Here is a 15,718-nt window from a genome sequence, read left to right as displayed (position 1 = left end):
GAGAAATGCTCACTAAAAGGGATATAAACCAATTTGTGCACAAAATTTGAGAGAAATACGATTTGTGCATATGGAACATTTTTGGGATCTTTTATTTCAGCCCATGAAAAATGGGACCAACACTTGAAATGTTGCGTGTATATTGTTGTTCAGTATACATACAGTTGAAGTCGGAAATTTACATACACTTATGTTGGAGACATTAAAACTTGTTTTTCAACCACTGAACAAATTTCTTGTTAACAAACTATAGTTTTGGCAAGTCGGTTGTGCATGACACAAGGCCTACCTTCAAACTCAGTGCCTCTTTGCTTGACATCATGGGAAAATCAAAACAATTCAGCCAAGACCTCAGAACATTTTTTTTTGTTGCAAAATGGCTTAAGGACAACAAAGTCAATGTATTGGAGTGGCCATCACAAAGCCCTGACCTCAATCCTATAGACAATTTGTGGGCAGAACTGAAAAAGCGTGTGTGCGAGCAAGGAGGCCTACAAACCTGACTCAGTTACACCAGCTCTGCCAGGAGGAATGGGCCAAAATTCACCCAATTTATTGTGGGAAGCTTCTGGAAGGCTACCCAAAACTTTTGACCCAAGTTAAACAATTTAAAGTCAATGCTATCAAATACTAATTGAGTGTATGTAAACTTCTGACACACTGGGTATGTGATGAAAAAAAATAAAAGCTGAAATAAATCACTTTATTATTCTGACATTTCACATTCTTAAATAAAGTGGTGATACTGACCTAAAACAGGGATTTTTTTACTAGGATTAAATGTCAGGAATTGTGAAAAACTGAGTTTAAATGTATTTGGCTAAGGTGTATGTAAACTTCTGACTTCAACTGTACATACGTAACATGTTTCACAAGCACGTGACAAATGAAAACTACCTTCGACTTCATTCAGAAACAAGTTGACTGTTTTTTGATTGAATTGTCTGCGCTCGACTGATATTGTTTTTAGCGCAAGTCAATGGCGCACCCTACTGGGATACTTTCAGCAGCAGAAATCTGACTGCATGCTCATTATTCCTTGTACCTAACACAGTAAGATCGTCAACCGATGTAGTGACTTATCCATTTAAATCATTTTTGTACCAATAGGAGCCTGGTTCTCAAAATTGTAAATCATTCTGGGCTTTGTAGTTTTGGAATCGTTTATTTTGAGTATGAGTGAACTCAAATATTCAAAAGGCTTTGTACATATATCGTTCTACAGTGAATATATTAATTACCCCATCCATCCTTACTATACCTATTACAAACAAGCAACATAAAACACTTAGACATCCTTGGTCAGTATTCACTGACAGTTATTTCCTTTACCATTCAGTAACACTGCATCATTGTCCTGAGGCAACAGTTAATGGGCATGCAAAAACAATGGCCGATTAATGCTAAGATTAGAACCTATTGAATAAAACACATCTATAAAACTAAGGCTGCGTTTACACAGGCAGACCAATTCTGATAATTTTTTCACAAATGTCTATTTTTTTTTTAACCAATCAGACCATATCTGAAAAATATCTAATGTGAAAATATCTAAATGTGTTTGGTCAAAAGACTAATTAGTGGGAAAAATATCAGAATTGGCCTGCCTGTGTAAGACCTTCTTTGACAAGAGGCCATTAGATCAAGTTCATTTGGTTTTGGCGAGGTACACTCAGTCATTACCATTTATCCCCCAGTGAAATATATACATCACGTTAGGTTTCCAGTTCAGTCATATCCTCTATGTGGCTCCCTAACTATTTAATAAAAACAGCGATTATAAATGTAACAAACAAGCAATCTATTGCACTTATACAATATGCACTACAATCGCTTAGTCCAACTGTCTTCAAGACCATCATTCAGAGTAGCCTATATTATGAGATTGTACCTATGGAATATACTGCTGTTTGCTGTGAAAGACATTACAACTAATGATTTACTCTGATAGAAATCAAGTCTTCCAAGGAAATCATCTTGCGATTTCCTTTCCCAGGAATAGAAAACAACAGGGTTCATTAAAACACTTGCACATACCTCACAGGATTTTTTGGGGGAGGGGGAAATAATATGTTACCATCCAACCTTTTTACGCGAGTAAAATAGTTTGATAAAAAATGTGACGACACATGTCGACAAAACACGGTAGACAAGGTGCGATCTTTGTGCAGATAAAATGAATTACCGCTATAAATGGCGGTGGAAACTCCTTTATGGACGCGTATTGCTATAATAAACATCATTCGAAGTAAATTTGGAGTCACGCGATGATATTAAATGGTCCTCCCACAACGACTCGGGAAAACATGCCGTTTATTACACTACAGATTAAATAAACTAGGATTAATTCCACCCGTAGTGAAAGTGAACAGTGATGAGCTTGATGCTCCTTTCCAATATTCATTGAGGGTCTAATTCTGGTGACATGATGATCGATAGTTGGCTGCCTTTTCACAAAACAAAAAAAATAATCTTGCGGCAGGTAGCCTAGTGGTTAGAGCGTTGGGCCAGTAACCGAAATATTGCTGGATCGAAACTCCGAGCTGACAAGGTAAAAATCCGTCTTTCTGCCCTGAACAAGGCAGTTAACCAACTGTTCCCCTATAGGCCGTCATTGTAAATAAGATGTTGTTCTTAACTGGACTTGCATAGTTAAATAAAAAGGTTAAATAGATGTTTTTTACAAAATGTACATTTATCCATAATAATCTCATCATGTAGGTGGCCTTCCCGCACTGTAAATACGAGCTGTTGGCTAGAGCGCACGTGCCAATACCAGAGTGGGCACATTCACCATATAACGCAACATTTGTTGTGACAAAACCATCAGTAGAGTTGAAAATGCGATAGAAACCCATCTAACATGTATTTTTTATTCGGTACATAGGAATTTAACCGCAAAAGTTTTTGTATGTGCACTGTGTCATCACGCACAGTCTTTTATCCACAACAAGTCAATTTGATGGAAACCTTTCTGGTGGGAAAATGCACATATTGTTTTAATGCAGATTGGAGAATATTCACATGAAAATCTGTCACCAATTGGATGGAAACCTATCATAATTTGGTGCAAATCACCTACCACACATACACAACCCGTCCCTGTTCCCGCCCAGTGCCAACCAGTTATATTAAAAGGGATAGTTCACCCAAATTACAGTTATTTGTGCCACAAATACTAAAACATTAACATTTGGTAACAGTGCCAGGGAAATTAAAACCAAAGCATAGACTGCTTAAAGGGTAAGGTAACCAATGTGTAATTTGGGTGAACTTTCCCTTTAATATATTTGTAACATGTTCCCGTGAAAGACAAATGAAGTTAAGAATGAACAAATAATGAATTTGAGTTAAGGTAACTTTTATAAAAAAAAGTAGTTTAACTCTTCTTCTCTATGTAAACAATTCGTTTTTATTTCCATTCTTGAATCATTTACAAGTTAAAGGGATACTTCGGGATTTTGGCAATGAGGCCCTTTATCTACTTCAATGCTAACTAGCATTAGCACAATGACTGGAAGTCCACGGGTATCTTCTAGCATTGTTATATTTTAGGTATTTCGTTTTAGTTATCAACACTAATTCCTCATTAATACATGATGCACCCTAATTTGTGGTGTGTTTGGTTGTTTATTTCAGCAAACATTTGGGGATTTATCAATTTGTTCATGGTCAAAATAAATAATTTGATACATTGAATTTACACCTGCTCCAGATCACATTGCATTTGAACTTTGACCGGTGCCAGATAACAGTGGCTTGGGAAAGTATTTACCCCATTTTGTTGCCTTACAACCTGGAGTTTGTATAAATTTGATTTACACAACATGCCTACCACTTTGAAGATGCAAAATATTTGTATGTGTGAAACAAACAAGAAATAAGACACACACAAAAAACTTGAGCTTGCATACCTATTCACCCCTCCAAAGCCAATACTTTGTAGAGCCACCTTTTGCAGAAATTACAGCTGCAAGTCCCTTGGGGTGTCTCTATAAGCTTGGCACATCTAGCCACTGGGATTTGTACCCATTCTTCAAGGCAAAACTGCTCCAGCTCCTTCAAGTTGGATAGGTGTACAGCAATCTTTAAGTCATACCACAGATTCTCAATTGGATTGAGGTCTGGGCTTTGACTAGGCCATTCCAAGACATTTGAAATGTTTCCCCTTAAACCACTCGAGTGTTGCTTTAGCAGCATGCTTAGGGTCATTGACCTGCTGGAAGGTGAACCTGTGTCCCAATCTCAAATCTCTGGATGACTGAAACAGGTTTCCCTCAATAATTTCCCTGTATTTAGCACCATTGTCCCTGCCGATGAAAAACATCCCCAACAGCAGGATTCTGCCACTACCATGCTTCACTGTGGGGATGGTGTCCTTGGGGTGATGGGAGGTATTTTTCCTTGATGGCCAAAAAGCTCAATTTTAGTCTCATCTGACCAAAGTTCCTTCTTCCATATGTTTGGGGAGTCTCCCACATGCCTTTTGGCAAACACCAAACATGTTCGCTTATTTTTTTCTTTAAGCAATGTTTTTTTTCTGGCCACTCTTCTATAAAGCCCAGCTCTGTGGGGTGTACGGCTTAAAGTGGTCCTATAGACAGATACTCCAATCTCCGCTGTGGAGCTTTGCAGCTCCTTCAATGTTGTCTTTGGTCTCTGATTAATGCCCTCCTTGCCTGGTCCGTGAGTTTTGGTGGGCAGCCCTCTCTTGGCAGGTTTGTTGTGGTGCCATATTCTTTCCATTTTTTAATAATGGATTTAATGGTGCTCCATGGGATGTTCAAAGTTCAGATTTTTTTTAATAACCCAACCCTGATCTGTACTTCTCCACAACTTTGTCCCTGACCTGTTTGGTGCACTCCTTGGTCTTCATGGTGCCGCTTGCTTAGTGGTGTTGCAGACTCTGTGGCCTATCCGAACAGGTGTCTATATACTGACATCATGTGACAGATCATGTGACACTTAAATAAAGTCCACCTGTTTGCAATCTAACTAATTATGTGATTTCTGAAGGTAATTGGTTGCACCAGATCTTATTCAGGGGCTTCATAGCAAAGGGGGTGAATACATATGCACGAGCCACGTTGACGTTTTAAGTTATTTTTTTCATTTCACTTCACCAATTTGGACTATTTTGTGTATGTCCACTGCATGAAATCCAAATAAAAATAAATTTAAATGACAGGTTGTAATGCAACAAAATAGGAAAAACGCCAAGGGGAATGTAGCAAGGGCAACATTACAGGAGTTTAGATTATTGGATATGCAAGTTGCTGAGGTGCACAACTAAATCACTGAATCACTGAAATGTTTGACCCTTACGTTTGAATATCTATTTTTATGACAGCACCCACAGCGGGTGTTCACTAAAGTTTAGTAAATGTTTACTATAAAAAAGTACATTTAATTGAAAATGTAGTTCCCAACTTAAATGGATGCATTTTGGGGAGCGATGTGAAGTGGAGATCAAACATGATTTCCAATGTTCTTTAAAAAAAGGGTGCCATCTGATATTTGTCAATAAATTTGAACAGAAATGTAACTAATGTAAAGTTACACTCAGCGAAATTACATTGCCACGAGCAGCACCGCAGATACGGAGATGAGCGAGATGCAAGACGTTGCTCTCCCGCAGTCACACACGCATCTGCGCATGTGCACGGGTTCGCTTCACACCGTATACAGCGTGGTAGCCACTGGACCAAAAAAGCAGAGAAGCATCACGCTTCAACGCGCTTAGTTGTTGCAGAAACCAATATACGGTTTACTTTCTGCATCATATTGCTACTTTTTAGTATTAGTAGCATTGCATTTTCATTGACATCCATGACAAGTCCTCTAACTTGCAAAAACAAATCTGCTTCTACATTACCGTTTCTTATCTCAACCACTAGAATGCAACACTTTTCTATTCCTCTGACACCATTAAATAATTTAGAGCTATTAAATTCCAGATTATCAAGGCATTAAATAGACACCACAATGGATTAATCCCAGAGCCATAGATACATGTACGGATGGCTCACAATACTCCATGTTAGCAGCGAACGTTCCATGACGGAAGGATTACTATTTGCATTGTAACTAGAATGAAACTTTTTGGCTAATATGGCACCCATAAAAGACTTGAAACGTTAGAACTTTTTATACCTACAAGTTTAGCAAACCACGTTTACTTAACATTAACTACATGCATTTTTCTGCAGTCATACATGAGGTCACGAGATAACCCCCAACGAATACCCTGTCCTTCTCCAGCGTTTTAGACCCTGCAAATCAGTGTGTAAACATGCAGATATGATGGTCGCGTTCCCCTGCTCAGACGTTGCATCAACCAATGGTTGCGTACCTCGTCATCGACTATGCCGTCGGACACCAGATTGCTATAACATGTGGTTAGCCGATAGGTAAAATACCTATCCAGGTGTTGTAAAATCGGGCATAATTCAGCAACGCCTGGGCAGAAGAACCGCCCATTGATTTAGTCACCTAGTAGTAGTCACTTCAAAGGGGAAGTTCAGTTTTTTCAGGTTGAGGAACCATCTAACATCAAGTTGTAAAACACAAACTTCCCCTTTAACAGCCCAAGCAAGGCCTAAGACAAAATATGATACATGTATTATTTATATCCCTGTTCCTCTTGCCGTTGGTGCCCCAATGGATGTGGCCAAGCAGGAAAACCCTGGTGAAGCATGTAGCCAAGAACCTCCTCATCATTATTCTTGATCCTGTGCTTTCAGCACAGCAGGGGTTTACCGCCCAACCCTGTGTCTACATTGTCTCTCCCATTTCCCTCATGCCCTCCTCATCTCAGGCCTTCCCTGCCTTCATGTATGTGGGGATGGTGCCTCGCTGAGTCAGCCCCTCAAACCTCTTGTAGGTGTAGTTCAGGAACACCCAGTCCTTGGATTTGTCTGGTTCTGTCACGTTGGAAACTGAAACAACAAGATGGTAAATTATATACAACAGTGTATTAAGGTTAACACCAGTGTTATTGTCGCCTCCTTGCCACTAGAGGGCAAAACTGAATATGAAATTAATCTCGATCTCAGAAGTGTAGGAATGTATGAATAACAACAGGACTATGGGTCCTATTTCATCTAAATTGGAAATGACTCAAAGATTCCTGTACACCAAAGCAAACCTGCACTGCAGCACAAATGTTTCTTCTGCTTTCATAGTTTTTACATTTTATCATTCATTTCATAAATATTGTGAACAACTTTTCATACATGAAATGCAGCTCAAAGTAGTAATAGAGATGTAACGGATGTGCAACGGCTAGCTAGTTAGCGGTGGTGCGTGCTAAATAGCGTTTCAAATCGGTGACGTCACTTGCTCTGAGACCCTGAAGTAGTGGTTCCCCTTGCTCTGCAAGGGCCGCGGCTTTTGTGGAGCGATGGGTAATGATGCTTTGTGGGTGACTGCTGTTGATGTGTGCAGAGGGTCCCCGGTTCGCGCCCAGGTATGGGCAAGGGGACGGTCTAAAGTTATACTGTTACAGAGACAAAGTGATTATTATTACCTGGCTGAAGGATGTCCGATTCTGGGAACTCATCAAAGTTCGATGTGTCATCGATGCTCTTGATCTCAATGGAGATGGCGGCTGGTCTTTCCCTATGGAAGGAAAGCTAATGTGAGTCGGTCTATTTAAAACCTTTTTCCTAATGCCTTTTGCTGAAACGCACCAAAGACAACCAATTTAAAGCTAAGTGACTTGGCTTTTGTTTGGGCTGTGATTTCATGTTATACCTCCTTTAAGATATTGCTATCACACATGCTTAGACACACACACACGTATGTACTGAAGAACAAACACATACCTGATGTGTTCCCAGTCCACAGGCTCAAAAAAGGCGTGACTCTTCATCTCCTCAACACTCACAGCACCAACACGGTTCTCAGCATCATTACAGTACCTAAAATGGGTTCATGTTGTTGGAGCACCAAAGCCTTTGTTTCACAAAATAGGAAATTTATTGCGCTGAAATAAAATGTCTACTTTACTGCAGTTTGACACGGCGTGTTTTTGTGGATGTGATCATTTTGGTAACTTACGATCCAGTTCTAATGTATTATAAGACATGTCATTAACATGCATGACCACCTTATGTCTTCGTCATTAACATCTCAATGATCATGAGTAACAGCTATTTTGAGTTCTCCCAATCTAGCAGATGTGAAGCTATAGGCCTAAAATATAAGACGTTATAAAAGGCTCACACATCTTTATAACAAGTATTAAAGCACTAACTATAAGCATTAGCGGTCAGAGCAGCTTACAGATCACTCCACCTGTACACAGCCCACGCAACTACCTCATCCCCATATTATTTTTTTTGTTGCTCTTTTGCACCCCAGTATCTCTACTTGCACATCATCATCTGCACATCTATCATTCCAGGTTTAATGCTAAATTGTAATTGTTTTGCCACTATGGCCTATTTATTGCCTTACCTCCCTAATCTTACTACATTTGCACACACTGTATATAGATTTATCTATTGTGTTATTGACTGTGCGTTTGTTTATTCCATGTGTAACTCTGTGTTGTTTTTGTCTCACTGCTTTGCTTCATCTTGGGCAGGTCGCAATTGTAAATGAGAACTTGTTCTCAACTGGCCTACCTGGTTAAATAAAGGTGAAATTAAAAAAATGATACCAGTAAAGTGTTAATACTTTCCTCCTAAGAGGACAATACCCTTTGATACATACACACAAGCAGATATCCTATAAGGTTTCATATGACCACAAACCTGAGAATCAAGTCCTTGGCCCGCTCTGAGATGGGCACCTCAGGGGGGAAGACCAAGGTCTCCTTCCAGTTCATCACCTTCCTATACGTCTCCTGGGGTGTTTCAGAACAGAACGGGGGGTACCCTGAGACACACAACAGGGGAGAATGTCAGTATGTTACAAAGTAGGAGCAATGAGTTAGCCAGCTAACTTTCTGAAAAAACGTCCTAACATACTTGGGCATGTTGTAATTGACTCGGTTACATAGACATACCTATCAGCATCTCATACATGATGACCCCCAGAGACCACCAGTCACAGAGCTTGTTGTATCCCGTCTGCAGGAACACTTCCGGGGCAATGTAGTCCGGTGTTCCCACTGTGGAGTAGGCCTGTTGGTTAAACACAAACAGATGTGGAGACACTAATATGTAAATTCAACCCAAAGGCTACAGTATTGGGTGTGCTTGTTTCACAGTGAATGGTCTGTGGTGCTCAGAGAATCCTTAACAAAAACATTCATGAGATCCCCGAGAGGGATCCTGCTCAAAGGACCAATGAGAAGGGCGGTACCAAAGATATAATAGGCAATAAAATATATAGTCTCTCACATCCAAACTCTTACCAGTTGCCTCCGGTTCTTCTTCCACGTCTCTGCTTTTCTCTTTGAGTTCATGTTTTGGAAAGCTGTGGAATATTTCAAGTTCAAAGACATGGCAGTGTTCTATCATTAAAACGACTGAATAAACAAATTATATTTTGTCTGAATGAAAATAAAAGTGAATGATTCACAAGTTGTAAAGAGTGACTCACAGAAGTCACTGGGAGGGTTGTGTGTGAGGTTCCTGTAGAACTCTGTACGGTGGGCCTTCTTCAGTCCCGTACACAGACCAAAATCAGACAGCTTTACATGGCCCTGCAGAAGCAAAAGACTCTCCGATCACACCTCCAATACAAACAGTTATTATATACTTTAATTGGCCATCTGTAAGTGAATGCTTCTCTGTGTGCGTGTCTCTGAGCATGTGTCTGTTTGTGTACAGGGGTAGGCCTGGACCAGGCCAGTGTCTCACCCTGGAGTCCAGAAGCAGGTTATCAGGTTTGATGTCTCTGTGGATGAAGCCCAGCTGGTGGATAGAGTCGATGGCCAGGACAGTCTCAGCTATGTAGAACTGGGTAGCCTCTTCAGACAGGGTGTCCTTTTTCATCAGCAGGGTCATCATGTCACCTGCACATATTAATGACACTATGCCACTAACCCCGTTTTTTTTACATGATGTGTGTAACAGATGACCAATTAAATTAAATAATAACAGCATACACTCATTGGCCAGTTTATTAGCTACACCCATCCAGTACTGGGTAGAACCCCTTTTGCCTCTAGAACAGCCTGAATTCGTCAGGGCATGGATAGTACAAGGTGTGGCATTCAGACATTGCACAATTGGTATCAAAGGACCTAACGTGTGCCAGGAAAACATTCCCCACACATTACTACCAGCCTGTACCATAGACACCAGGCCGGATGGGTCCATGGACTCATGCTGCTTATGCCAAAACCAGACGCTGCCATCAGCATGACGCAACAAGAACCGGGATTGGTCGGACCAAATTACATTCATTGTTCTTGTTAACTACACTCAGTGGAGCTGCTAGTAAAACTTTCTTAACTTGGACATTCATTTTTGGCCATGTTAAAGTTTATACTTCCCTCTTTCAATTATCATGTGGGGAGGTTAAAATAATGAAAATCGATCTACCAAATCTATTCATTGATTGCTTCCTTGACATTATCATTCACCCGATAAGATGTGAAAATAGTTTGTACTACTAACATGATGGGAAAGGTTAAATAACCCTGCTCTAGATGTCTCTATGTACAATGTGTAATGTCACTATATCTATTTCTAATACAAAATGGTTTGATGTAATTTGTGGAGTCAGACTGTGGCCAGCAAGAGAAACCCACCTCCAGGTAGAAACTCCATGATGAGGTAGAGGTTCCTCTTATCCTGGAAACTGTAGAACATCTTAACCACCCAGGCCCCGTCCGCCTCCACCAAGATGTCCCTCTCTGCCCGAATATGAGCCACCTGCTCCTTCTCTAACATGTCAGCTTTCCTCAAGATCTTCATGGCATATATGTGCCCGGTGTCTTTTTTCTGCACCAAGCGGACCTGAGGACAAACGTAGGAGTCACACATGAGTATGCCACATTTGAGAGGCTTAAGTGTAATTAGTTGCTAACTGCTTTATAAATGAGTGGTCAGACCAAACCATGCATTGCTAACTTTTTTGAAAACTTCAGTAAAGACCATATTAATCCACAATCAATACCAGCATACACGCAAAGGTCCATATAAAGAAAATAAACTGGAGAGAGAGAGAGATATAATAACCTACCTCTCCAAAGGCACCTCGACCAATGACCTTTAGTGACTCAAAGTCATCCAGGCCCAGCCGGGTCCTCTTCAGCCGCAGGAACTCTGTTTCCTTCCTGGCATGCTGGGAGCGTCGCATGACCTTCTGTTGAGAAACGGGCACAGAGACACCAATAATCAGTTCCATTTGGCTTCCTCTAAAATAGTAGATGTGACAAACATGCAAAGAAAGTGCTACCCACGACATTGATTCCAATCCATTATTGGAATTAAAGCCATCATTCCACACGAGTGGATGTTTACCTCTTCATCTATCAAGCCTTCGTCATCCATGACTTTCTCCAGCTTCTTCTGCCTGGAAAAACAGAGGGGAACATGCAGGTATTCTGAAGCCAGTCGACCCCAGTCTAGTTACTCTGAAGCCAGTCGACCCCAGTGTTGTTACACTACAATTTTGTTTCTGGTGTCCTTTGACAGCTCTTTGGTCTTGGCCATAGTGGAGTTTGGAGTGTGACTGTTTGAGGTTGTGGACAGGTGTCTTTTATACTGATAACAAGTTCAAACAGGTGCCATAATACAGATAACGAGTGGAGGACAGAGTAGCTAGCCTCTTAAAGAAGAAGTTACAGGTCTGTGAGAGCCAGAAATCTTGCTTGTTTGTAGGTGACCAAATACTTATTTTCCACCATAATTTGTAAATAAATTCATTAAAAATCCTACAATGTGATTTTCTGGATTTTCTTTTCTCATTTTGTCTGTCATAGTTGAAGTGTACCTATGATGAAAATTACAGGCCTCTCATCTTTTTAAGTGGGAGAACTTCCACAATTGGTGGCCGACTAAATACTTTTTTGCCCCACTGTATGTTATTGTTGTGCGTTACGGTTTCACCCTCCATAGTAGAGATGTCCTACAGGAGCCACCGTACTTTGGCTAAACAGTTGGGATTGTGATGCTAGCTCACAAACGTGAGGATGCTCGGGTTGGAATAAACCCCAGCCATTTTATAAAGAACAAAGTCTCTCCCATTCTCTCAACATAACAACCCACTATTTGGGTCCTCTTAAAATGTAGCCAAAACAAGCTTGCGTTGCCAAATGCAAATATTCAGAACACCTGGCTGTCACATTCATGGGTGGCCTATAGAAGACACGTACGTACCTTGTCTCTCGCTCCTCGTGTTGTGTCAGCAGAGTGCTGTAGAAGTTCTCCAGTGTCAGCTTTGCCACGGTCACCCTCTCCCGGGTATGGTTGCTCATGGGAAGGGCAGCAGCAGTCCCTCCCGTCATGGCCATACTATCCTGTAGAGCAAAGGGAAACAATGACAACACTGACTGACTGAGGCCCAACACACATGTACTGACTGATATTCAACATAAGCCTACTGTACATCCAATAGCTTTTAGTTCCAGTTGAGTAATATCTGAGAGAAATTGTATTGCTACTGTCTATTACTAGCAGTGAGGAGCCTGTTTTAACTTGTCTTCGCATAGTACAGACCAGTTATGCCCACACTAAAACATCTAATCTTACTGCTGTACCCATTCATAGTATATCTTATGTAAATTCATCCAGTGTAGATACGTATAGATTGCATTTGGATGACTGTTAGTGGTATTTGGGTTGTTAGGTTAATTGGATTCATTCGGATATTTCTTCACCTTGTATTATTTATGTTCTTGTATGACATTTTACTGCATTTTTAGGTGCTAGTAACATAAGCATTTTTCGGCACCTGCTATAACATCTGCTAAACTGTGTACGTAACCAAAAAAAACACTGATGCAAGTTCACGCTTTCTTGAAAGACAGGTGCAGAGAGAGGGGCCATTGTGTGTGTGTGTGTGGGGGGGGGGGGGGGGGGGGGGGGGGGGGGGCGTTAAACATGCAATCAAGAAACCAAGTGGTCTCCACCCTGTGAGTCAGCATCGGACAGGAAGCAACTCCCCTTCAGCATGAAAAGACCCAGTCATGATGCCAGAGGGAGGGGGACTGTCTGGTACACATACACACAGCCAAGAACAACACCAAGCTCCATGCCCTCAGAAACATCTCAATGGGCAGTGAGGAAGAGTGTCTTGGGGGACTGGTCCATAGGGTTGAGCTCATGTACCAGTCCAATGAATCACAACACATTTTCCAATGCCTGTTTTCATGAGTTGTGCACCAGGCTCCTACTCCGGTTGCCTAAAACATCACCCTTAATTTCTTCTGCTTTCCCTATGCAAAGGCCATCTTTAATTATACTATTAGGTATGTCAATTTAGCAACATCGACATATTGTATTTTCCTGAGATTTAAGCTAGTAGTTAGTACTAGCAGTAATGGCCTTTGTTGTGTGGATTTCAGATATTCTGTATCGCATCACTACTCAAGCATGATTGAAATAGGGAGATTTCGGATGGCCTTACCAAAGCTTGTGAATTGTGATGTTTTGAACCAGTGCTTCGGAGGTCCAGTGCTTCGGAGGTCCCATTGTTATTTGTGAATTTTTAACTATTGAATTTGATACATAGCTAGATCCAAAATAGAAAAGGATTGGACGTAGACGCAACATTGGAATGTTTTCACATGTTATTTCATTCAATTCCAATGACTCACTGTATATAACAAGATGGCCATGATGAGGACGCTGCTTATGTGGCGCCAGTGTTAATAATAAGGACTGTACGAGCAGGTGATGATGAACACGTCATTGCCATGATTTGTGCATTGAGTTGCGTAACAGACGTAAACATGACAAAACCACAGGTATGCATGCAACGAAACAAGTCTGCCAACGAGAAGATAACTGTATTGAATACTGTCATTGCAATTTGACATCTAGGCTAGGTGTAGGCTGTCTATGTCTTGATAGTTGTTGATCAACGTCAAAACTATCCAGACTTGGATTTAATAATAGCTTTTAGTTACCTACCTCTGTATCCTGCTCCAGATTCAATTGATGGCTAGGCTAGCTGCCCAGCCCTGCTCCAATATGACAGAATTTAGGTCCGTAAATTTGGCTAGGGAATGAGGGGAAAGACTCGACGTTAGGTACTAGCTATCTAGCGTTAACTAGATACACACTGCAAACACGGACTGTGTATGGAGAAAATAAAAGACTTGAGTCAATGACAACTATTTTTTTATATTTAACAAGACTAACAGTACAAGGGTTTGGTAAGCGTTGCTCGTCTCCACTCATCAATCATCGACCTCAACCCTCCCTGTAAATAGTAAAATAGCCAATTAGTCCCAGAATGGATGCACTAAAAACATAACGCTCACTCCACGCAAGTACATGCTACAGAAATGACACCGAGATGAGCCAATAGAAGAAGAGAAAATGAAATACATTTTTATTTTAACCAATCGGTCGTGGAAATATTGGGGGACGTAACCTAGCTAGCTACCAATCAGAGGAAAGTAATATGCCTTTTTTTCAGGTCCGTCCACCGGTTTACCCTGAGCGTGGTTGCGTTCCAGGCTGCCTACATTGTAGTAATTGAAAATACAGTACATTACAGGGAATGGTTTCACGATGATAGGACTACAATGTAGCCAGCCTCTGGAACACTTCTCACTCAATTAAATGTTGAAGGCCGGTTTCCCAGCTAGTGAGGGAGTTTTATCAATGTCCCGGTTGAATATTTTATGATAAATAATACACTGCTCAAAAAAATAAAGGGAACACTAAAATAACACATCCTAGATCTGAATGAATGAAATATTCTTATTAAATACTTTTTTCTTTACATAGTTGCATGTGCTGACAACAAAATCACACAAATTATCAATTGAAATCAAATGTATCAACCCATGGAGGTCTGGATTTGGAGTCACACTCAAAATTAAAGTGGAAAACCACACTACAGGCTGATCCAACTTTGATGTAATGTCCTTAAAACAAGTAAAAATGAGGCTCAGTAGTGTGTGTGGCCTCCACGTGCCTGTATGACCTCTCTACAACGCCTGGGCATGTTCCTGGTGAGGTGGCGGATGGTCTCCTGAGGGATCTCCTCCCAGACCTGGACTAAAGCATACGCCAACTCCTGGACAGTCCGTGGTGCAACGTGGCGTTGGTGGATGGAGCGAGACATGATGTCCCAGATGTGCTCAATTGGATTCAGGTCTGGGGAACGGGCGGGCCAGTCCATATAATCAATGCCTTCGTCTTGCAGAAACTGCTGACACACTCCAGCCACGAGGTCTAGCATTGTCTTGCATTAGGAGGAACCCAGGGCCAACCGCACCAGCATATGGTCTCACAAGGGGTCTGAGGATCTCATCTCGGTACCTAATGGCAGTCAGGCTACCTCTGGCGAGCACATGGAGGGCTGTGCGGCTCCCCAAAGAAATGCCACCCCACACCATGACTGACCCACCGCCAAACCGGTCATGATGGAGGATGTTGCAGGCAGCAGAACGTTCTCCACGGCGTCTCCGGACTGTCACATCTGTCATATGTGCTCAGTGGGAACCTGCTTTCATCTGTGAAGAGCACAGGGCGCCAGTGGCGAATTTGCCAATCTTGGTGTTCTCTGGCAATTGCCAAACATCCTGCACGGTGTTGGGCTGTAAAACACAACCCCCACCTGTGGACGTCGGGCCCTCATG

General features: G+C 41.4%; 1 protein-coding gene across 1 annotated transcript; it reads right to left on the bottom strand.

Moving 5' to 3' along the window:
* Positions 1 to 3,389: 3,389 nt before the first annotated feature.
* On the bottom strand, positions 3,390 to 14,431 carry LOC110499971 (serine/threonine-protein kinase 38-like). The gene is made up of 13 exons (XM_021577053.3): positions 14,037 to 14,431; positions 12,282 to 12,421; positions 11,424 to 11,475; positions 11,143 to 11,265; positions 10,709 to 10,916; positions 9,813 to 9,967; positions 9,553 to 9,655; positions 9,365 to 9,426; positions 9,014 to 9,131; positions 8,760 to 8,883; positions 7,827 to 7,922; positions 7,529 to 7,620; positions 3,390 to 6,938 (listed from the first exon to the last, which is right to left on the bottom strand). Exons 2-13 carry the CDS (start codon positions 12,413 to 12,415, stop codon positions 6,814 to 6,816), a joined length of 1,392 nt encoding a protein of 463 aa, XP_021432728.1. The 5' UTR covers positions 12,416 to 12,421; positions 14,037 to 14,431; the 3' UTR covers positions 3,390 to 6,813.
* Positions 14,432 to 15,718: the final 1,287 nt, after the last annotated feature.

This window comes from Oncorhynchus mykiss, chromosome 21 (assembly GCF_057628025.1).
Source record: "Oncorhynchus mykiss isolate SJ-2025 chromosome 21, ASM5762802v1, whole genome shotgun sequence".
Lineage (NCBI taxonomy): Eukaryota > Metazoa > Chordata > Actinopteri > Salmoniformes > Salmonidae > Oncorhynchus > Oncorhynchus mykiss.
Note: the sequence above shows the minus strand (reverse complement) of the source record. Positions and strands in the feature narration are given on the sequence as shown.

Excerpts from the sequence above, each read along its gene's own strand:
- LOC110499971 (XM_021577053.3), bottom strand. The coding sequence starts at position 12,415 with ATGGCCATGACGGGAGGGACTGCTGCTGCCCTTCCCATGAGCAACCAT. Across the intron at positions 11,266-11,423 it reads AAGGCTTGATAGATGAAGAG|AAGGTCATGCGACGCTCCCA; the intron begins GTAAACATCCAC and ends GTTTCTCAACAG. Across the intron at positions 9,968-10,708 it reads CATGGAGTTTCTACCTGGAG|GTGACATGATGACCCTGCTG; the intron begins GTGGGTTTCTCT and ends TAATATGTGCAG.